Source organism: Pollachius pollachius, assembly GCF_949987615.1.
Source record: "Pollachius pollachius genome assembly, chromosome: 7".
NCBI classification, from domain to species: Eukaryota; Metazoa; Chordata; class Actinopteri; order Gadiformes; family Gadidae; genus Pollachius; species Pollachius pollachius.
The window spans coordinates 21105191-21127817 of NC_136940.1; the positions used below are offsets into that span (position 1 = coordinate 21105191).

Sequence of the window (22627 nt, forward strand, 5' to 3'; positions counted from 1 at the left end):
AAAAAAGGAACTATTAAAATCGACATTCAGAATTGAAGTCACTTTTCTTCCTCTCTAGATAAACATAGCTTTTTTTAGGGCAGAAATTTGCCTATATCTCCTTTCCCATATGAAATAATCATTCCAATAACCCTGTTGTCCTATAGAGGATGCTGTGGTTCTGTTCAAATGAACTCCCCATATTATTTCTCAAGCTTGCTACAGTACTATTGGACTCTATATATGGCCATTCTATATCAGACGATGGCTCTGCTCTCAAAAACATCGATATTTTATGGATCCCAGATAAGAAATTCTACAAATAACAGAACAGCAATACCCCAAGGTCATCGTGAGTGGGCCTAGATAAGGGGGTGGTGGTTAGTGCGCACTCCTTTTGTGGCCATGGATGAGCCATTCACGCCCAGGGACCTGCGACACACCCTGCTGTTGGATCAGCACCCCGGCTAGCGCCAATGGGGGGGGGGGCTGACCACCTGTTACCCATCATGCCAATCAGCGGCCCCGAGGCACCAGGCCCACTGAAGTGGTTGATTGACCACTGAGTAACAAGGGGTTGTGCGTGCCTGTATGATGGATAGGGGCTAGTGCTGTGTATCTCACTATCTGATTCAATTCAAACTCACAGGACTGCATTTCTTGGACCATAGTTTTTTTTTTGATGGATTCAATACTTCTTTCTGTCCAAGTGGCCATAGTTTGAGAGTAGTTTTAGTTTCAAGGTTTATACTACCAAATACTACTGAAACTGCGGCCTCTCTTACACAACATAGTACTCCTGGTGGTTCTGTCCAATTTAAGATGGCGCCCGGCGTGACGTATCTTCACGTTCCCTATTGAGAGGAGGTCAGTGTTGCAACAACTGAAAATTGTAGGTCATAGCATCTTGGCCATTAAAATATTTCCTTCTAGGATGAAGGGAGGTTTAATGGCAGTCAAGGAAACCCCACTCTTGGGCGATACCATTCCGACTTTGCGGTTTGTACACACGTCGTGTTGTACACATGCTTTTGTTTCATCATATTTTCGAACTATTCAAAGTATCTCTAGCTTCCCCTTGTTGTGCTATGCCTCTGTGTCTGCTGTGGTTCTTCAGTGCCCTCTAGTGGCCCACTGTTGAAAGTACCTCGGTCTGGGAGTCTGCCTCTTGAGCTTCGCCATGTCTTCATCACCATGCCCACCCTCTAATGTCAGAGACAGGACAAGATTACTAGTGCGAACACACACACACACACACGCACACACACACACACACACACACACACACACACACACACACACACACATTAACAAAACATGGAGACAGTAGGCAGACTTCTAACAAATAATTTACTGTTATAAATGCACAAAATCACAGGTATGGATGGCCTTCACGGTTACAGAAAGAGACTGAGGATGTATTCCCACTCGAACCCTTAGCGATGGAATTCTTCACATTACATTCAGAGGAAAGAATTTCCTTCCAGTTAATAAAAGTTTCATTTTAGGCAATTAAATGGAAAGACTTATAATATGATCAAATATGATCTAATCAGTATCATATGATTAAGGAGCTATCCAGCTCCTTTATGGTACACTCTATATACAAGCAAGGGTTGGGTTGAGTCGGTTCACTCTACATGGGAAACGTTTCATTGTCGGATGGTGGAGAGAATTGTTTATTATTTTATCCTAGTCTGCGGTTCCCAACATGTTATAAGACCACACTCTGTACATTTGCCTTAGTCCTCTCCTTGGGAATCATCCACTGTCCTCACACGCATGTGACCGTCACATGACATTTTGAAACGTCACATGAGACAGGACAGAGCATGTCATCTCAATAACAAGACTGAAGAATTTGATAGTTCCTCCCTTTCCTATCGCTTTCTGGTTGAATCATGCTGTATGGTGTCTATCTTATATTTTCTATTCATATTTAACATGAATAGTTTAATATTTATTCTACATATTCAACATGAATCCGCACCCACTGTCTGATGTGCCTAAATGCTTTGCTGTTTGAATGCATGGGTAGCACAAGGATAGGTTTCTCAAGTTAGATTCTGACTTTTTGCTAATTAATATCATTATGTAATGAAATTGATACGCCCCGTTCACACAGATCTGAGCTCTTCTGCCATCTAACGACGTAAGATACAAATCAAAACAACATAAATGTATACTTAAGATTAACGTTTAAAATGTGATTTATTAAACCAAGTTTTTAAAAAAAATGCTTTCGAGCTTGTAGTATACCATTGAAAAGCAAATATGTGTTCCGAATTAGTATTATTGATTGGTGTTATTTTGTACACCGTCTTCGCCTGACGATTCATCAGTGTGCTCTAGTGAGGGCATGGGGGGGGGGGGCCGCTGGCAGCGTTCTCCGCTGCACATCAACTGTCACCATTATCTCATCAGGCGAGCTGCGTTCCTCTGCCTGATTAGGGGCCACGCGGGGACACATTGATTGGCCTTCAGAGCTGTAATTGCCTCGGCGTGATGATAAGGTGAAAGCAAAAAAAAAAAAAACGAAGCATTGTGAATTCGGGCTCTCGTAATATTTTCCCCTTGTCTTTGGATTCCTCGTTGCTTATCTGTCTGTTTCACACTAATCACATTTCGTGATTAGTGTCCATGTTGCCTAAGAGGATTTGCGTTTGGTAAAAGGGATTGAGGCTCGACATTTGGAAATGCATAAACCTTTTGGGAAGACACTTGGAGCAACGTGAAGCAACACCTTTTTTCTGGTGTGGGAATTCTGTCCTTTTTTTAAAGGACACACAAGTTATTGGGGCAGCTGGGGGTGGAATGGCTCTAAAGTGGGGGGGGGAAGGCTCTAAAGGGTGGGGGGGGGGCGGCTCTAAAGCGGGGTGCCGTCTGCCCCCTTGCCCCCCTGTAAATACGCCCCTGCACACACACGTGACTGCCAGTGCTGTGCAACAAACCTTATTGTTCTTCCACAGACAGCATAATTTTAACACGAGAAAATAAGGGTTGCTTCACATTGTTGTTGTCCAATTATACACCTTTGGTTCATGTGTGTCCGCATACATTTCTCTTATACGTTCCTAAGCGCGTTTTGCATGAAAACACCATGGGAAATGATGGGCCCTAAAGCAGTTTTATTATTAAGTGGAGCTTTCGATTTTTCTCTCCTCGTTACTCAAACGTTCCAAATAACGCATGGCAACCAATCAAAATGTTTCAGTTCTAAATTATGACGTAATAATGGTTTTCAATTCAACTAATGTGCTGTTCAAAGACAATATCAGGCATTGCGACATTGAGTGTATCAGAGAGAGCAGCTTTTTGTGGCGAGAGAGAGAGTTATTGCATTTCTAATATTGATTAATTGGTGTTGATTAAGACGGTGAAGCGACATGGAAGGTGAGCTCTTTGTACATGTTACGGTATTGTTTTGCGCGCCACGGTAGGGCGCCTCGAGTCTTCGGCTCAACACTGCCCCCGTCTGGTGAGAGAGAGGCCTAGCAAGTTACAATTTCGATACGAGCTCCGTTGTAAATAATGTTATCGACAGCTTGTTGGCTTATGTTTCAGAACGTTTCTAGATGCAGAGCTGTCTTTCTCAAAACTGATGGTGGCGTTGTTGAGACACATATGGCCAAAGTGAAGCCCGAGAGCATTTAATAGGAAATTCTTTCATATTTAATAGGAAATTGTAAATGGGATTGAAAATTGTAACATAGGAGCCCATTGGCACCTATGTTAGCAGAACGGCCACAATAAAAAAAACAACTAATCATAGAGCTAGCTAGTTAACCGTTTTTTTTTATGAACAAATAGGCTACCAACAAATCTTTGTTTGTCGAGGTCTAGTCAATATAGGCTTCCTCTTATCCCAGGTGTGTTCAAAGGAGGCCTGATCTCCTCCTTATCGTCCTCCTACCTGGTGGAAGAGATAATAGGGGAAGGAAGCTTTGGCCAGGTGGTCAGATGCGTCAAAACGGCCACCAATGAAAGGGTGGCCGTTAAAATCATGATAAACGACCGGTTCATGATTGCGTCGGCTAAGCAAGAGGTATAAAAAACACGTGAATATCTTGTTATTTTAATATAGCAAAAATATATGCCTATTATAATTGACATATTTGTTTTAACATATGTTGTAATGATATCGTGTCACATATGTTTGTAATAAAAAAAAAATGTTTAAATAAAAAAATGCTATTCACAATCTGAAATATCTTTAACCTGCTGTTTATCCTCAGATCGCCATATTAGAGCGCCTCCAAGTTCTGGACCCAGATGAGTGTGGGATTGTGCGATGGATGGGTGTCTTCAAACATGGCCCCCGAATCTGTCTGGAGTTCGAGCTCCTGGACAGAAGCCTCAGAGACTTGACCCAGCAGACAGAGCACCACATTCTGCCTCTGATGCAGATCAAGTTCATCCTGATACAGGTGTGGTTGGCCACTGCAACCTCAAAAACATTGAACATTTTATTTGAAAATTTACTGTTGCTCTGTAAACAGAATGCATTATTTTCAGAAAAATGAATTGTGTTTCATGCGTGTGTCAGATTCTGTTAAAGATATTGGAATGATTCATCAACACTTACGCTTTGGTCCTTTTAGAACTGAACCAAATAAAATAAAATGCTGACAGCATTGCAAGGCAAGAAGAATTCGACCAACGGAAATGGTAACATAGTCAACATTTAATGGTCATAAAATAATGATGTATTATTGTTTTTTTAGCTGGCTAGAGCCCTGCAATACCTGGGCACAATCGGGATCATTCATGCAGACCTGAAGCCGGAAAACATAATGTTGACAGAACAGGACACTAGAGTGAAGCTCATTGACTTTGGCATATCCTATCACGTGTCCAAGGCAAAAATTGGCTTGGAGATCCAGACCATGTTTTACAGGTGAGAAACTAACAGCAGTCCTGACCTGGTTCTTATTGGCTACGGATTACAATGGTTACTCCAACTCTTTAATCTTTAATTTATTTCAGATCACCAGAGATCATACTGGGGCTCCCGTTTACAGGCATGGTGGATATGTGGTCCCTCGGCTGTGTGGTGGCAGAACTGTTCATTGGCTTCCCAATTTATCCCGGCAACATGGAATACGAAATGGTCAGTAATAGGATAACAGAGTGTTTCAAAGTAAGTGTACCAAAATACCTTTGACACAAAGAAAAGGTTCAAACTGCAAGCCTGACTCTGTGAGGATCATCATCATTGAATATTGGATATTCTATAATATGTATACAATAATCCATTGTAGAATATGGTGCATTTAGTTCTATAGTTGATTGATAACTGAAGGTGCCATTCTGTTGTGTTTCAGCTGCGGTATATCCTGGAGACCAATGGGAACCTCCCTGTTGCAATGCTCGACCGCGGCATGAAAACCCATTTGTTTTTCAACAAAGGATCCATCTGGAGACTCAAGGTACCACTATACATGTCTGTCTGCCAGCCTGTCTAACCGTCTTAATGGGTCCCTATAATGTAGCTTTAACAGGAACTCTTTTTCAGTCAGCACAGCAATATGAGGAGTGGGAAAGTCTCCGGCCGTCCCGGACCAGACGGTTCCTTATCAGCTCGCTGGAGGGGATGGTCGAAGTAGGTGTTGATCCATCAGCGTCGCGGACGTTAATGAAGTGGCCATGTTGTTTCCAATGATCGGAACCATTTCACTTTTCACCAAAAAAGCTAGGAACTGTGCTAGGCGGACCCATTCCGCCCAGCTTCACTGACCTGGTGAAGAGGATGCTCCAGCTGGATGCCAACCAGCGCATCACACCACGTGCACTGCTGGAGCATCCCTTCATCGGCCTGGGGCGAGAGATCCAGTCCAACGGCAGCAGCCCGGAGCCCACTGTGGACCCCCCCCGATGGAAGCAGACCTGTGTCCATTGTGGCCCCCCTGACACCAGAAGCCCTGTGTCCAGTGTGGGCCCCCCGGACACCAGCACTCCTGTGTCCAGTGTGGCCCCCCCGGACACCAGCACTCCTGTGTCCAGTGTGGCCCCCCTGGACACCAGCACTCCTGTGTCCAGTGTGGACCCCCCCAAAACCAGCAGCCCTGTGTCCAGTGTGGGCCCCCCGGACACCAGCACTCCTGTGTCCAGTGTGGCCCCCCCGGACACCAGCACTCCTGTGTCCAGTGTGGGCCCCCCGGACACCAGCACTCCTGTGTCCAGTGTGGGCCCCCCGGACACCAGCACTCCTGTGTCCAGTGTGGACCCCCCCAAAGCCAGCAGCCCTGGGCCAAGTGTGGACCCCCCAGACAGAAGCGACTCTATGTCCACTGTGGACCCCCCCAAGAGCTACTGCACTGAGGGCAGTGTGGACGTGGAGGACACAGCCAACCCCACCGACAGTGGCAAAAGGTACTTGGGCCATTCACTCTCCACTGCTTCCTTGATCCACTAATGACTTGAGTCCTTATGTTCTGCGTTCGACATTCATTTCGACAGGAGCTTCTCTGAAGGAGAAATGAGAGACATATACCACTTATCCTTGGACGCTGAGATGGTCAGGTAGGCCGGCCTTCTGGAGCTCCTTCTCTGTTGGGTAAAATTGTCTTGAACCAATACAACTATAGTAATGATTTTGAGATATTAAAGTCACCATTTAGGCCTATCTGCATTGACGTTATGATGATACAATTACAATTAATAATCAATAACATGTATGTATGAATATGAGTATTACACTGGCAATAAACAATGGTAAACTTGATCATTTTGGTGATGTACATTGATTTACTGATTTACTTAACTTTGATTTGCAGGTTTACTCCCACACTTAAGTCTCTGTGTGATCTGAATGAGTCAGCTGAGGAATCGAGGATTGAGGAAAGCACTGTCACAGCTGAAATACACAGGTAGGCTCGTTTTCTGCGGCTCATGTACCATTTCATGGTCCTTAAATCAAGATTGGTGGATTGGTTGATTAAATTGCAATCTTTTTAAACTATTTCTTCTTGATCCTTGTTTTAGAAGCACTTCATCCACGCCTACCACTTCCTGTGTGGTTGCCATGGAGACTGAGGCGGGACAGCCAGCTGTAGCCGACATCCCGATAGGTTTGTCAGAAGCCAAACGCATTTTTTTCGGCTTTGTGTTTTACGCTTCGACATCAACTTATTTATTCTGTGTCATTTTCAGAGGTCACCCAAGAAAGCGTGAAGAAGCGAGGCCTCGTAAAGAGGTTGTTTAGGAGCGTGCTGGAAACCATCATATACTGCTGTGTCTGCTGTTGCTGCCCGGCCCCTGATGACCAGGACTAACTGAGTCCTAACACAGTTAGCTCACTGCGGGAGGACCCCAAGAGCGACTGCCCTGAGCGCACCCCGGACCCGCCAACTGCAGCACCCCTTATCCCAGTGTGGGTTAGTCCAACTGCAGCACCCCTTATCCCAGTGTGGACCAGTCCAACTGCAGCACCCCTTGTAATTATCCCAGTGCGGACCAGTCCAACTGCAGCACCCCTTGTTATTATCCCAGGGTGGACCAGCCCGACTGCAGCACCCCTCATCCCAGTTAATAAATATTTTTTTTAAATGAAAAAAGGATTTTATTTGAAGTGAAAAAACACCTTGTCTGGCTGTGGAGCCAAAAAGAGAAGGCTCCATTTCAGTGATGGTCTGTTTAAAGAAGTGGTATAATTCATGAGTGGATGTGACTGTGCAGGGCCTGTTCTCTAAGATTTCAACTACGCAGAGTGGTTGCCACCAGACTGTGATGCAATGCGGACGACTATAACCTACAGCCTGGGAGGCCAACATTGGTGGTTGACACCAAACAAACCGTCTGTGAAGGGAGTACGAGTGGTATCGCGACTGGACTCTGGAAGCAGACGTAGTCACATGTCCATGTTACACTTCTTAGAAGCAGGGTTGAAAATAACTGCCATGAGGGTATGGCCAACGCTGCAGTTTCGTTATTGTTGATGTTCCTTCATGGTCAGAACTTCCCAACACGTATAGATCTGCAGGAATTCCTGTGGAGAACAGCCAGCCATAACAATGTCCTCCAGGTTGGTCGTGTTTTCAGATGTGAATGGGCGTTATAGATTGTATTTTAATTTTCTACCACCCTCCAAGCTCACGACAGCCTGTACTTGATGATGCATTGCTCTAGCCTGTTGTTCAGTTATGGCTTCATGAGGTATTCCTTCAAGACAAATGCTTCATCTGCCAAAATGCAATAAGGAGACAGATGGTCAGAAGCAGGAAGTAGAGCTGGGATGTTGGATGTCCTCTATTCAAAAATATGAATATGCGTCTTCAATCAAAGTCCATTGGTCGTTAACTGCTCCTACATTCATCCAGTCTCTTCTTAATATCCTGTTTTATGGATTTTACGCGTTTTTTATTTTATGAGTTTCATGCGTTGCGTTATTTAGGGTTTTCTCTCCGTCTTTAAAAGCTTGAGTTGAGTTGTTATCCGACTGTTGTATCAGAGGAGTGACTGCTGCCTCGTGTCTCCCCAGCCGTCCTCCGAATGCAGCAGGCGGTCCATCGTGGCGGGTCTGAGGCCGAAAGCCCCGGCCTGCTGCTGCACATCAACAAGGGCTGCTGCTGCACCTCCGACAGCAAACCGAGGCCGGTTGCCCGGTGCAGGTGAGCCAGGCAGCGCGACACGCACAGGACCTGGCCAGTGACGGAGGCGTACGGAGGAGAGTTGTCTCTTTATAGATGCAATGCCCTGGGTTCGATTCGAGGTTAAAGGTAAAGTGTTGATCTGCTTCTTCTTCCAAATTTTGTCAAGTCAGGTCAAGTCAAGTTTATTCATCTAACACATTTAAAAACAACAATAGTTGACCAAAGTGCTGTACAACGCAAAACAACAAATAGGCCTAAGATACACAACAACAGCAAAAACAACAACAGCAACAAAGCAAAACAAAAAAAAAGGTTAATTTGTGTTAAAGGCCAATGCATAATAGTGAGTCTTTAGTAGCGTTTTAAACTGGTCAATGGACTGGGAAGTTCTCAGACTCAGGGGAAGACTGTTCCAGAGACTGGGAGCAGCCACAGCGAAGGCTCTGTCACCTTTTGTTTTTAGTCTGCACCTATGTACATCCAGCAATTTGTGTGGATTTTACCTTTGACCTTTGGACCCAAGCAGTGTGTCCTGACCATCAGACTCCCCCTGTGTCTGCAGGGAGCAGAGGTCCTGAGCAGCCTGGAACCAGCCACCATGCAGATCTTCCAACCCCTCACCCCTCCTCGGGAAACTTTCCACCCTCCCTCCGGACCCAAGCAGACCAGCACTCCACCCTTCTCAAGCCACGCCCTTTTCCTGCCTCCGAGCCAATCGCACCCTCTGTCGCTCTCCGGCCCCGGACTAGGCCCGTTGGACAGCCCGCACGTCATGGCAACCATCCAGGAAGAGCCTGCTCTGGACCCCCACCGGGACCAGGATGTGCTGGAGAAGGCCTTCTCCAGGGGGGTGAGGGGGCACAAGGGTGTGGCCCGCTCGTTTGAGGACCTGTTGGGGCGCACCCTGGCCGGACGTAGCGACAAGGCATCAGTCATTTAGGCTGCAGCAGCAGAGAGCATCAACAGCACTGAGAGAGAGAGAGAGAGAGAGAGAGAGAGAGAGAGAGAGAGAGGGAGAGGGAGAGGGAGAGGGAGAGGGAGAGAGAGAGAGGGAGAGAGAGAGCGCTGGGGAGCTGGAGAGCTAGTTAATTCGGCAGAGCTTTAAATGTAAAATCGTCCACATGTGACGTCACATTGCATTTTAGGCAATTAACATTCAGCCAATATTAAATATCAACATTTAATATTGAAATGTTATAGATCGGCCACTGTGTGTGTGTGGCCGAATGTGGGCCCAGATACCAGAGTCGGACCCTTCCAAAAGCAGTGTTACCTCCTGGATCTTCACACCTCTAGAAACTGGCAGGAAAAACGTACCTCCGGGGGCTTGAACCAACATCCATGCGTCGACTCTTCAACGCTCCCCGTGAGGAGGAAGCATGTGGAGGAAGGAGCGCCTCGCTGCTGTTAAAGCCTCTGGCCGTGTTATGTAGGTCCTCATACATCTCAAGCTCACATTTGAATAGCAGTGAGTTCAAAGGGAACGTGCAGATATAAAGTGAAAAACCTCTGTTAACCTCTATTTTTCATTTATAGAATACATGTTTATATTTTGAATACAAACATATGTTGTGTTAGGATATTTAGCGTTGACAACGTATCCGCAAATTATTTTATAATAGTGATGCACATTCATGGTTATTATAAGCCGTCGAGGGAGATGGAAATGAGTATGTTAAAACTACGTTTTCATTCTCGAGAGGGTGATTTTACACACTTGTACGCGGTATTGAAGCAGTTCTTGCTTCGCCCAGGAGAGGGCAGAAAATGATCTCTTCATCTGTACACAACAGTGATAAACATCTTCATTTTAAAGGTTATGTTATGCGTTTGTCTGATAAAAAAGGATCAGATGAAGGATATATAGGATAGATCATTTGCATGAAAAATAGTATTGTTTCATATATCACAGATCTATATAGTTCTACAGCCATTATATAACTTAATGAGGTGTAGATAGATCGATTGATTGAAAGATAAATAGATGAATACACGTACATTCAACATAATGATTTATTATTCGTATTATTATAATATTTATTATATAATAATTGTAATTATTTTTTTATATTTTCTTACTTCGCATATTTATCTTCCATTGGGTGATTGGACGCTGCTCTTAGTTAGTCTACTCCAGGCTGTGGGGCAGTTGTGCAAAAGATACATATATTTGAAGCAGTGTGGTACCGTCATATATTCTTGTGTTTAGTCATAGAAGTGGGCATCATGTGCAGATAGACACAGAGGAGCCAGACGAGGAAGTCGGGATTGAGGAGAAGGAAGAGGAGGAGGAGGGATCATTGCAGCGGGGTGTGTTGTTTGGAGAGAGAGAGAGAGAGGGTTATATTGGATTCTTGTACGCCAGGAATGCTGTGAAAACGAAGGATCTCTGTGCACGACTTCCAGCCTTGCACTCCCAGTTTGCGTGCAGACGGTTCATATCCCTAAAAACATTCGGCCGGCTTTTGTTTGAACATGTTTTTATTGAACCGAGCTTGACTTTAAGGTTCTACCTATGTTGTCAGTGGCACTACAGGTAGTTGGGAAGACGATCCCGGAAGAACTCGTACTACAGGTTGCCAGTTTGTTTTCAAAGCCTGCTGCTGGCGTTTTACTATAGGACGAACGAATCCACCTAACGCAATCCATGTCATCTGAAGACTTTCTGAATTAGTAGCCTGGTTTTTCAGTATTTCCCCCTAAATCCTGAATTAGTAAACGGAAAGAAAATGAAGGAATTACGGAAAAAGAAAGTGTACGTTGTGATAGACGTGCTGTGCGTGGTTGTTGGTAAGTTGTTTGCTCACTGTATCCTACACGTCAACTGTATACATCAGCAGAACAAAATGCTGTCTGCTGTCTAGTAGTACTGTGTCCTTTTAAAGTGGCCTAATTGTTGCATTTCAGTCCTTATTGCGTGCGTTTTCATTTATTTTCAAATGCACACATGACTAGTTGATATGGCTCAAAGTTGTATGCCACATCATTAAAATATCTACGACTTATTTAATTGCATGACACACAAATTGACCCTTGGATTCAGATTTCATAAAACCACACCTTTCCTGATCTAATAGTAATATCATAGCTTGTTTAAAAAGAGAACAGTACAAATGTTAGGCTTCATTTAAAGCCTAAGTTTAACACCAGCATTTGTCAATGCACTACATTTGTCATCATGCATGCCACAAATGCACACATAAAATAATGCCACTGAGTATTTTGGACTATAGAAACGCAAGCCGTTCATTCTTATTTCATGTGACCCGAAACGCAAGCCGTTCAGTCTTATTTTATGTGACCGCCGGGGCTCCCGTATTGTTCAGCGAACACTGCAGAATAATGTTTTTTTTTCCATGACTCAAGGAAGCTGAACGTTTGTTTAGAAATTGATATGCTTCTTCTATACTTTCCTCAATATTTTGTCATAAACTCTCCAAGTCTGTGTGTGTGTGTGTGTGTGTGTGTGTGTGTGTGTGTGTGTGTGTGTGTGTGTGTGTGTGTGTTGTGTGTGTGTGGTCTACCTGAGAAATGTGCAAGAAATGTTTCTAAAATGACTGGCTCATATTTTCCAAAACTAGTGCAACTTGCCTATTATAGACACAGCAGTCAAATGTTTGCTCGGGGAAGGAGGGGGAACTGTTTAGGACTGTTTAGAACTCTTTTAGGACGTACACAAGCGCTGCCAATAATGTGGTAGTGTTGAATATCCTCCGGTGATGGGTGGTTTCGGTCCTGCTGTAGTCATACAGCTCCCCATCAATGTGTGTGTGTGTGTGTGTGTGTGTGTGTGTGTGTGTGTGTGTGTGTGTGTGTGTGTGTGTGCGTGTGTACGTCCAAATTTAGTTCGTGCATCTTAACCAGCAATCTCCCTCCCCTGGATTTTAAGGAGCTGAATCTGCTGTGGGATTTTGCGTTGACGCTACCTGCTTATTGTTGCTCATGTAAGGCATGAGCGAGCATGACAGTTTCCCCATCCCCAAGTCGTCTTGCAATTATAAATTGGCGTGTCCTGTAATTACCCTCACAACTTGGCTAGGAAATTTGTAGTTAAAATGAAAAAAAAAAAGGAAATATACAAAAAAAATTCAGCACCTGGCTTTTCAATCACTCGACATGGCTTTGCATGAGGTCGCCTTTGAAAACTTTAATTTAGGACAATATGGGAACGGTTGAGAAGTGAGTTAACCTTTTTGAGATTAATTTGCTTAGCAACTTAAATGACCTGCCTAATTCCTCCCATGAAGACCTTTTTACTATGCTTGACATTCATTACACTTCACTGTATAATGCTCTTTATGTTTCTGTCTCTTTCACCTCCCCTTGCTCAATCATGATTTGTTCAGCCACATTAAGGCTATTCAATTATAATCTATGGGGATGAAGAAACCTGTTCTGTTTTAGTCACACCAGTCCGGTCCTGGACCAAAGTCCAGCTGCCAGGCTATTCTTAATGAGGCAAAGGCAGGTGTGCCGTCTAGTGGAAAACCCTGTGGAGGCGAGTCTACAACACCACAATGGAGGACACTCCTAGACGAGCAAACAATTAAAGGCTTGTTGTGCAAAATTCCAGCTCTAAAAGATGTTGTCTTAGAATTAGCTACATGTTCCTTCGGCTAATACCTTAAAACCTGCCCCCCTTCTCCCATGGCAACCAAGCTGTCATCTCCCTCTTTCTACCTTGTCTATCAATTTGGGATTCGGTTAGGCAAATTTATAAAGTAGGAGGTGCATCTGTTGTTGACATGCTTTAAAAGAACGATGGAGAATCAAATAAAACCCCTTTTCTGGGTTTGGCACTTTGGGTAGACGGTATATAACAGTAATTTTTACCATTCAAATGCTAAAATAGATTAAAGGCAATATGTAACAGTGTTGAACCTGAATCTGTTTAATATTTCACTGATCTCTTCCACATAAGGTTGAGTTTTCTAAATAATAGTTCTTATTTATAGTTAGACATCTGTGGGATCCATCAAGCCAGATATACGATACGCCTTGAATCTCTCTTCTCCAGTGTTTCCTTCTTGAATGATGTTTTGTTGATCTACCTCCATATTCATTCCTCCTTCCAATATTCTGTCTTCTATTCTGTCTGCCCCCACCCCTCCTCCTCCTCCGTCTATGTGCTATGTAAATCACAAACACAGACAGAGAGGGCGTTTGCTAGTGTCTATGTGTGTGTGTGTTGGTGTGTGTCCACACAGAGGGACAGATCTGGGTAACAATCTGCCTGCCGAATGTGCATAGCTACCGCATAAGTGCATGACCGCTGCCTATACAGTAGGCAAATTGTTCTCAGAGCATGCAGCAACCTGAACACTTGTTGGCAGAGGCATTGCGTGATGCTGAAGGCCATCTAAACACCAATGAGCTGTTAGGTGTGTGTGTGTGTGACTAAGGGCCTCAAGGCAAGGCATGGGTACATGACTCATACGCACACATACACAAACGCACACATGTATACTTATGAACACATACGGACATACATACCCTTCTTTAATATATGCGCTACTTAACGCCCAACCTACTTCTTTAACACAATCTTTAACACAATCACTCATGAGTGAGCCTCCACTGTGAGTAACAGAGTGTTACCGTGAGTAACCGGTGAGTCAGACTTGTCAGAGGATGTTGAGGTTCCACAGCCACACTAAAGATAAATCATAATCCTCATCATCATCTGACGGCCTTTTAAAAATAGACCACTCATGTTCGTTCTCGAAATAAAGATGGCCACCATGAGGTTGTCCCTTCTTCTCGCTCGTTTGATCACGTTGTCATTATCACGAGCGCATTTCAAATGTGTTTCTTTGAGTTGACTTGCTACCTGTTCACTCACTCCATGTTAACTTGTGATAAAAGCAAGGGAGCATAGCTTTTTGCCCCTGAAACTTGAAGTGTTTAACATGAGTGGTGCTCCTTTGTTCAGCTGGTTCTGCCTCATAACTGGGCTTTTGTCTTATCGGTTCTCAATTGATCAACATGTCCTTCATCCAAGCATCCTGTTTCTCACCAAAACTGTTTGGGCAATGGAGCCGGTTCCCGAAACATCCCCAAGTGACGTGTTTTTCTTCCCCCAGTTTATTTTATTTTATTCTTGATCTTGTTATTCTCAATCTCATTTCCACCCTGCCAAATGTCACATGAAGTCATCGCTCCCTTGACCTTGGAATCCTCTAGCTCAGACAGTGGCAGCGTTTGTTTTGTGTTTTGTGTGTCAGGGGGTCTCCTGGGAGACTTTGGATGCGGGGACTTTTTGTGCTGAGAGGGTCGCTTGTCATGAGTTCTCAGAGAAAGGGCCCCGCACACAACGACGGGAACACTGGGTCCCAGCAAAGCTTCGTCATGGAAACCCAAAGGCTTTGAGCAAACATACACATTTCCCCCTAACATATTTCTCAAGAATAACATTTTCTTGGGGGGACTCTTTTGTTTGTTTGCTGGCCTTTTGAGTATATTGGCATATTTTTCTGTAACCATTCCCTCGCACATTCTATAGACAACACTATGTTATGAGGGAGCACGAACGTCCTTTTATGACTTGTGGCGTATGAGCCATGCTATTTGGATCTCCCCGTTCTAAATGCGTTCGCCGTCTAGACCAAAACCTGTGTGGTCCGTCTCCCTTTGATCCTCTCCTAGCCTCCCTTTCTAAAGAGCAAAAAAAAAAAAAAAGAACCGGCTTTGATTGCTGAACCAGGTTTAGCTGCTTTTGATCCAACCAATTTGCCTCCCTCTCCGCCTCTTTGCCTTCCCCTTCGTCCCTGTTAGGTGCCCAGCATGCGTGAATGATGGAGGGAGCCAAACAGTGGGGATTAAACCCAGAGAATGAGCTTCAGCGGCGGCGGCGGCAGTGCTGGTGCTGGTGTTGGTGGGATTTGGTGTGACCGGCCGGGCTGGGCGTTTTCTCGTCTGAATTAGAATTCCAGAGGCCGCTGCCAGCGGAAGGTTGTAGGATCAGCACATACCTTCCACATTAGTCAGCCCAGGGGAGAGAGACAGAGAGTGAGAGAGAGAGAGGGATGGAGAGAGAAAGGTGGAACTACTGGTTGGCGTTTTTGTTTTTAATGAGATCAATTCCTAGATGTGTGGTAACCGAACAGTCAATTGCTATCCCTTCTCGTGTGTGTGTGTGTGTGTGTGTGTGTGTGTGTGTGTGTGTGTGTGTGTGTGTGTGTGTGTGTGTGTGTGTGTGTAATGGGCGAGAGATGCACTTTATAAAGAGAGATACTTTAACAATTGGATTGAAAGGAAAATACAGAGAGCTTAGCAGTAACCAGGAAGAGACCAGATGAAGGAAACGTTAGACGACTAGCACTGACTGAGCACTTTCAGGAAGTCAAAGAGAGGAACAGACGCAATAGAATACGATCCCCCTTCGACAAACCCACTTGGAAAGTAAATGTTCATTCCAATAGAAGATCACTGTCTCAAATGCATAATAAATGTACAAAACAAATGGCCCACAATTTTCACGCTTGAAAACACAGAACAGACCTGCCCCGAAAGTACGACCTATTGAAAACCCTGTGGCTGTTTTTGCAATCTACAGCTCGGCAGTCAGGCCTCCACTTGGTCGGAGCTCCAGCTCCAAGCAGAGGAACCCCCTTAAGTAGGTGTGATGGTGATTAGTGAAACGCACGAGCGTCCCGCTAACGGCGGCGCTGTGCTCCGTAATGTCTCCCTGATTGGTCCGGGCTCTGACCTTGACACTGGTGAGAAGGTCACCTGAAAGAAGGACACTCTATCTGTGATTTTTTTTTTTTTGAGGAAAAAAAGGAGAGACAAATACAGAGAGAGATAGAGAGGGAGAGAAGGCAGATGTGAAAAGCCTAAAACTGGTGCGTGGTTTCAGACGGTCTTGTGTAATTATTCACAAGACTGCTAAATAAAGCTGCATCCCGAACAATGGCGGTATTCACAACCGCGAGAGAGATGCCGTGATCTCTGGAAATGACAGATTGAAAGTAGGAGGGGCCGGGGAAAGGCGCACGGGGCTGTGTACCGATAAGTACACAATGGAGGACACAGATTAGCTGTGGCATAAGATAAACGGTTGGGGGGGGGGGGCAGGACAAAGCCAACAACTCCTCTGTCAAGCAGAGAGAATGATGTAGACTTGGCTTGCATCAAGGTGAATCTGTCATTTTCGCTGAGCAGTGAGCACGGCATCTCTCTCCCTGTAGTGAATACAGCCCCATCGCCATTGGATGCAGCTTTATTTGGCACTCTTGTAAATAATTAAAATGATCCTGCAGGCTATAATTTATGGAGCTTTTCCTCGACTTGTGTGCGTGTGTGTGACGGTGTGTGTGTGCGAGACACACCGCAGGTCTGATGATTAGAAGCATTTCAACTCATTGGAGTGAGGTGAAAAGCATCATGGAGGCCATGGAGGGCGGGGTTGGGGGTTTTGGGGGTTTTTCATCTGAGAAGGAAAGCCCATGGTCTGCATCCTGTAACTTCAAACGGGGGGCTTTCAGGGGGAGAGCTGTGGGACTGGCAGGGGGAGATTACCTCGCATTCCTCTGGCGGGTGGCGTTTCCTTCCACTGTGATGGCAGGTGTTCCCGTGCCCCGGCACTTCCTCTGTCCGCCCTCCTTCCCTCCTTCTCCCCTTTGCTTCCTTCTCTTTCTCTAGAGAGACAGACAAGGGTGGAACGAGAGAAAAAGCCTGGGCCAGCGGCCGTGGGGTCTCCGGTTTCTCTTGGGTTCAGCTGAAGGCGAAAACACAGGTCTGTCCCTAGGGAGGAGGCTTTGGAGGGCCGGGGAGGCCTGTGGGATGGTCTGGGGGCATCCCCATGGTTTTAGGTCTATTTTCGACCCCCTTTTGGACTGTGTGTGTGTGTGTGTGTGTGTGTGTGTGTGTGTGTGTGTGTGTGTGTGTGTGTGTGTGTGTGTGTGTGTGTGTTTGCATCTGTGTGGCTTGTCTCGTTGGAAGTGTTCTAGCTTACGGTAAAGACATGCACAGACCCGTGTGTAAGTCCAACACGTGACTACATACATGACTGCCAGCGTTTTGTTTTCCTTGTTTTCCTACTAACAAGGAAGAACCGTTCGAACGCGTTCTACAGTCCAACCCGCAGCCCAATCAATTGGTGAACCCGGAGGTAAACCCGACCCTGCTTCGTGAGGCCGGGTTTGGCCGTAGGGTACTCCCGCCCGACGGATCGGTCTCTCGCGGAGATCTGGCGACACTCTGAAGACCGGAGTACCTTTTGAGTTTGTTAAAGAAGGGGAAAAAGAATAACCGATAAATACACAGCATTGCTCCCTTAACATTTTCTTTTAAAACACTTTTTCTCCCCATGAACTCTCTTGAAAGTCATGATTGATTGAAGAAAGCAGCACATTTCTTCATTAGCTGCTGGGACTCTTCTGTCTCCCCCCCCCCACCCCATTTCCCTCCATTCCCCCTGCTGTGATTAATGGTCCTTGTGGAAAGTGTTAAAAGCTTCAAGAGCTGAGGTCAGTCACCTCTTGGTTGCAAGGTAAAATTAATTGGGTTTTTTTTTTTTAAAGAAGTTTATTTGGCAGTTTTTGAGTTTTAAAAGTGATTAGTACCCTGATTTTATCCAGACCAGGGGTTACACTTCAATACAAGCTGCTAGGGTTACCATGTTGAGTCAACTGTGCCACACCCACCCCAAAGGGAACTCATTTTGAATAGAGGCTCAAATAAAATAAATGTTGTTTGCATTTCCACTCTTTTATTTTTGCGTGCAAAAAGTCAACATTTCATTCTATGAAGAGTTCGTATTTAGTGACGTCACATGGAAACTGTGTGTGTGTGTGTGTGTGTGTGTGTGTTCAGTGTGACCCGCTCTCGCTGCTGTAATGACAACGATCCATGTAGCTCCCAAGCCCACTCTCCCTTCCTTCCCCCCTCAACATGTAAATTACCTGATGATTATATTTAGCCTTCAAATAACGTTAGTGGTTCAAAATGCGGACCAGCAAATCAAGTTTGAAATTTCTAATAATGTGTCAAACATTCAGCCTTGAGGCTTGGGCGGATACAAATTGGAATGTTTGAAATGGAAAGATTACTGTCCGTGTTCATGCTAACGCATGAGATTACATCTTTGCAGTGCTGCATTCTGATTGGTTGAATAGCCCTTCCATGTTTTGACTGCACTTGTGTAATGAGCCTTCACTTCTGAACCACCCATTTTCCAAATGGGTTTCTTCCCCCAAGGAAAACGACTTCTGTTGTCTACTTATTATGATGATCCAACTGGTGATGTTGTGGAGGACCAGTAATGACTGATAATCTATAAAATGAAACAATGGTAATATTATTCTGGAGAGTATAAAAACAACAAAGGCCTTAGAAAGATTTCCTCACGTAGAGATGGCTACGTCTGATTCTTGACTTTCTGCTGGTCCCTTGCTGGCGTCTGACAAAAGGCAGGATGCTGGAGACGCGAACGAATGCTGCTGTCCAAACGCCACACGAGTGCTCTCCCTGAGGTCCTCTCAGACAGGATGTCGGCGGTTGTCTGAGTCTCCATATCCTGCCACAGGATTTGTAATTTGTGTTTGTGTGTGTATGTGTGTAAGGAATGAAGGGGGTAATGGAAAGAACTAGGCTCTTAATGTTGATATAAACTATAAACTGAGAAGGCTGCTGCACCTGCACTCAGGTTGCGTGCTGATTCCAGTCGGTAAGTGGCGAGAGACTGTTTTAGAGAGGACAGGTGTTGTCCAGCTGTTGACCTTCACAAGGCAGCGTCGTCAGGGAGGGAGGGAAAAGGGGAGAGGGACAAATGTTGATCCGATTGGCCGATGAAATGCACTCCTCCGTCTTTGTTGATAAGAGGCAGCTTTTCAAGGTTTTTGTTTTCTGTTTGGGAGTTGGAAGCAGGGCACACAGCCTCGTCTGCCATCCCAGTATAGACTGAATCCATCAGCAGGACAGCCTGTTCCCAAGACAACTTATGATTGTCACATGAGCTCAATTATCATATCGCATTCCTTATAACACAGACTCAATTCGAATTGAATTTGATACACCCCCCATCACGAGGATTGTGGCATTTCTCGACAGTCAACAACACACTGTTTAAAGTGAGGGCCCATGTCTAGTTGTGGCTTTTTCCTCAATGCCTCATTATGTCTCACTGCTCATTCCAGGCAAGGTTACTAGGAGTGAGTAAGCAGTTATGTGTTTAGGTTATAGAGCGCTATTGTTTACTCTCTTCCAGACACAAAGCCTCCATTTTCTGGTGGCCTCGGAGTCCCTAGCTCACCAAGCTGAAAAAAAGCCTTTGTCTGAATGGGGTTTTTTTGGTTGCAAAGAAACATGAGCAACATTACCTTGTCAGGAGTGAATGGCAACGTCTCCTTGGTAACATGCTAAGTAGGACAATCACTAAACACAACTCTTGCTTCCTGTTCAGTACAACACGCATAAGATATGTACTGTTAGAGGACATTTTATTGTATTGTCTGGATATGTTATTATCTGGAATTTGCTTTAAGGGTTGGGGAAATGCAGCATTTGAATAATTGTTGTATTTTTATTATTATTTAAAAAATGAAAATCCTGTATGTGTGACTGTCGCAGTCCTGTAATAAGCCAGTACCATCCAACCATTCAAATCTGCCAGATTTAATTATTGAATGGCCTACCTGCTACCTACCTGAACTCTGCCCCTGCACTCATTGCACATGACCGGAGTCTCCCACCAGGCTAGGCAGACCTGTTTCTATAGCTAGTGAGCTAGTCGCATGTTTTGGGGGAGGGGCTGTAAATGGGGGGCCTGAAGAGAGGGGTGGGATGTTTTCGGTCGGATACTTTAAAAAAACTAGCGTACTCTGTCCGGGTTCTCCAAATTACCTACCCTACCTTCTAAGGAAACTCTTTTTGCTTCAGTCTGAATAGTCCTCAATTAAAGGTTATCTAAACACGGACACAGTGATATCTACACTGTGTCAATTCTGCAGTATATACTCTGATCTTGATTGGCTTTGTAAGGTTGGCCCATTGCTATGTGTCTTGACTAGATCATCTAAGACTCTGGTGGACGGAGCTTGGCAGCCCAAAAGCATCCACCATGTATCTGAGTCCTGATCCAGCTCTCTCTCTCTCATTATGCCAGCTGCAGACATTCTTTCTTTCTGAAGAGAATGGGTGGGGTAGAGACCATTCACATACACAGCAGCAGGAACGTAACGCGGCACGGGCCGCACTTCTCATGTGTTTGCGGTCACTTTTTTTTCACAACTTGTTTTCCTAGCAGTTAGCATGTGGCCTGCGAGGCATTCCCACGTCGAGGGCCCCAAGGCTGTCTCTCCGTCTGCCACTGTCTGGGTGGCGCGGTGACTTTCCAGTTCTTTTAGAACCGATCTCCTACGGCCGAGTTCGCCCCCGATCCGCTCCTTCTGCTTTTCAAACTAAAAGTGCACGATGCGTTTTGACGTTTTGTGGCCGGGCAGGAGCCGTGGACGACGCACAGATGTGGTTCTTTAGCCTCTCGTAACCCAAGAGCAACTGTGGGGCCACATCTGACGCACGCTTCATCAGAGGCCCCGCATGGAATGGGCCCCTACGTGTTTGTTTTTGTGTCTGCAAGCGAGAGGGAGGGAGGGACCGAGAATGCGACGGGCGATTGAAAAAGAGCGACTCGGACGTGGGACCTCGAGAGTGTGTGTTTGTGGGTGCCTGCGTCTCTCAGAGCATCTCAATGACGTTTTTCATCCATATGCTTCCAAGAAGCCATGAGGGGGTTATATTTAGGCATACGTTGTTTGTCTGCAAACAACCACGAGATTGAAACCTCAGGTGCGTGTGTGTGTGTGTGTGTGTGTGTGTGTGTGTGTGTGTGTGTGTGTGTGTGTGTGAGAGATGCCCCACGTGTATGTGAAGGATCACATGAAAAGGGCATGTCTGCATGTGATTAGAAATTAATCCATGGTTTGGTTTCTTCTGCCCTGGGATTTGAACTAGCATATGTGTTTCCTGCATACATGCAAAGGTTTCATCATTCTGTTGTACAGACTAAGGGGGTTTTCACGGGAAATGGAAAAACTATTTAGCAAAGCTTAGAAAAACATTTCCTCCTCTCAGATTAGAGCGTGATGTAATGTCTGCAGGCCCTCGAATGATAAATGTACAAAACCTTTTTTAGCACAAATAGTTAACGTCACTTACAGAATTATACCCAGCGATCATTTCTTCGGTTCGTTATCTTCCCTTTTCCTAAGGCTGTGTTCCTGTGGTTTTAAGATTATAGCATTTCCCTTTTAGATTAGTTCCAATCTCACCATTCTCTATTTTCCAGCGGCCTTGCCCTTCATCATCATGACGATCCGGTTCCAGCCATATCACAGGGGGGTTTATTGTGACGACGAGACCATCATGTATCCCATAAAGCCTGACACCATCACCCACGGCCTGCTGGCAGCCGTCACCATTTCTTGCACGGTTATCATTGTAAGTAACCTGTAATCAAATGAAAGTTCTTTCAAAACGTTGTGTGTGTGTGTGTGTGTGTGTTTGTGTGTGAGTGAATTATGTTTAGAAATTGTAATACAACCTAGAGACGATCATCATAAATAAAGCGTAACTCTATAGCTCTTTGACTTTATCTCTATCTGTACTTTTCTCTCTCCCTCGCCATCTGCACCTGGATCCAGGTATCGTCTGGAGAGGCCTACCTCGTCTACAGCAAGCGGATCTACTCAAACTCTAACTTTAACCAGTACGTCGTGGCACTCTACAAAGTACTGGGCACCTTCCTGTTTGGAGCGGCTGTCAGCCAATCACTGACTGACTTGGCAAAGTTCACCATCGGACGGCCGAGGCCCAACTTCCTGTCCGTGTGCGCCCCAAAGCACTGCGCTGGGTACACGAGGAATATCAACTGTACCGGGGCACCGCAAGACGTCACAGAGTCCAGGTATGAGGAACAGGGAGCGGGAATAAGGCTTTGAAGGATTGATCATTTCACTCATACAAATCGGTTTAGTGAAATGATTTTGCAAGATTGCGACATATCAAAAGCAAGCATAAAACAAAGAGAGGGGAAAAAAAACTGTAATAACCTTGGG

At 45.2% G+C, this 22627-nt stretch overlaps 1 protein-coding gene across 1 annotated transcript in view; it reads left to right on the plus strand.

Annotated features, from left to right (window-relative positions):
* Nucleotides 1–10871: 10871 nt before the first annotated feature.
* plpp2b (phospholipid phosphatase 2b) overlaps nucleotides 10872–22627 on the plus strand; it is a 16906-nt gene continuing 5150 nt past the window's right edge. Inside the window, exons 1-3 of the mRNA XM_079739702.1 lie at nucleotides 10872–11360; nucleotides 21859–22010; nucleotides 22214–22476. Of these exons, the coding sequence (XP_079595828.1) occupies nucleotides 11300–11360; nucleotides 21859–22010; nucleotides 22214–22476 (476 nt within the window). The 5' untranslated portion in view covers nucleotides 10872–11299. The remainder of the gene's footprint in view (nucleotides 11361–21858; nucleotides 22011–22213; nucleotides 22477–22627) is intronic.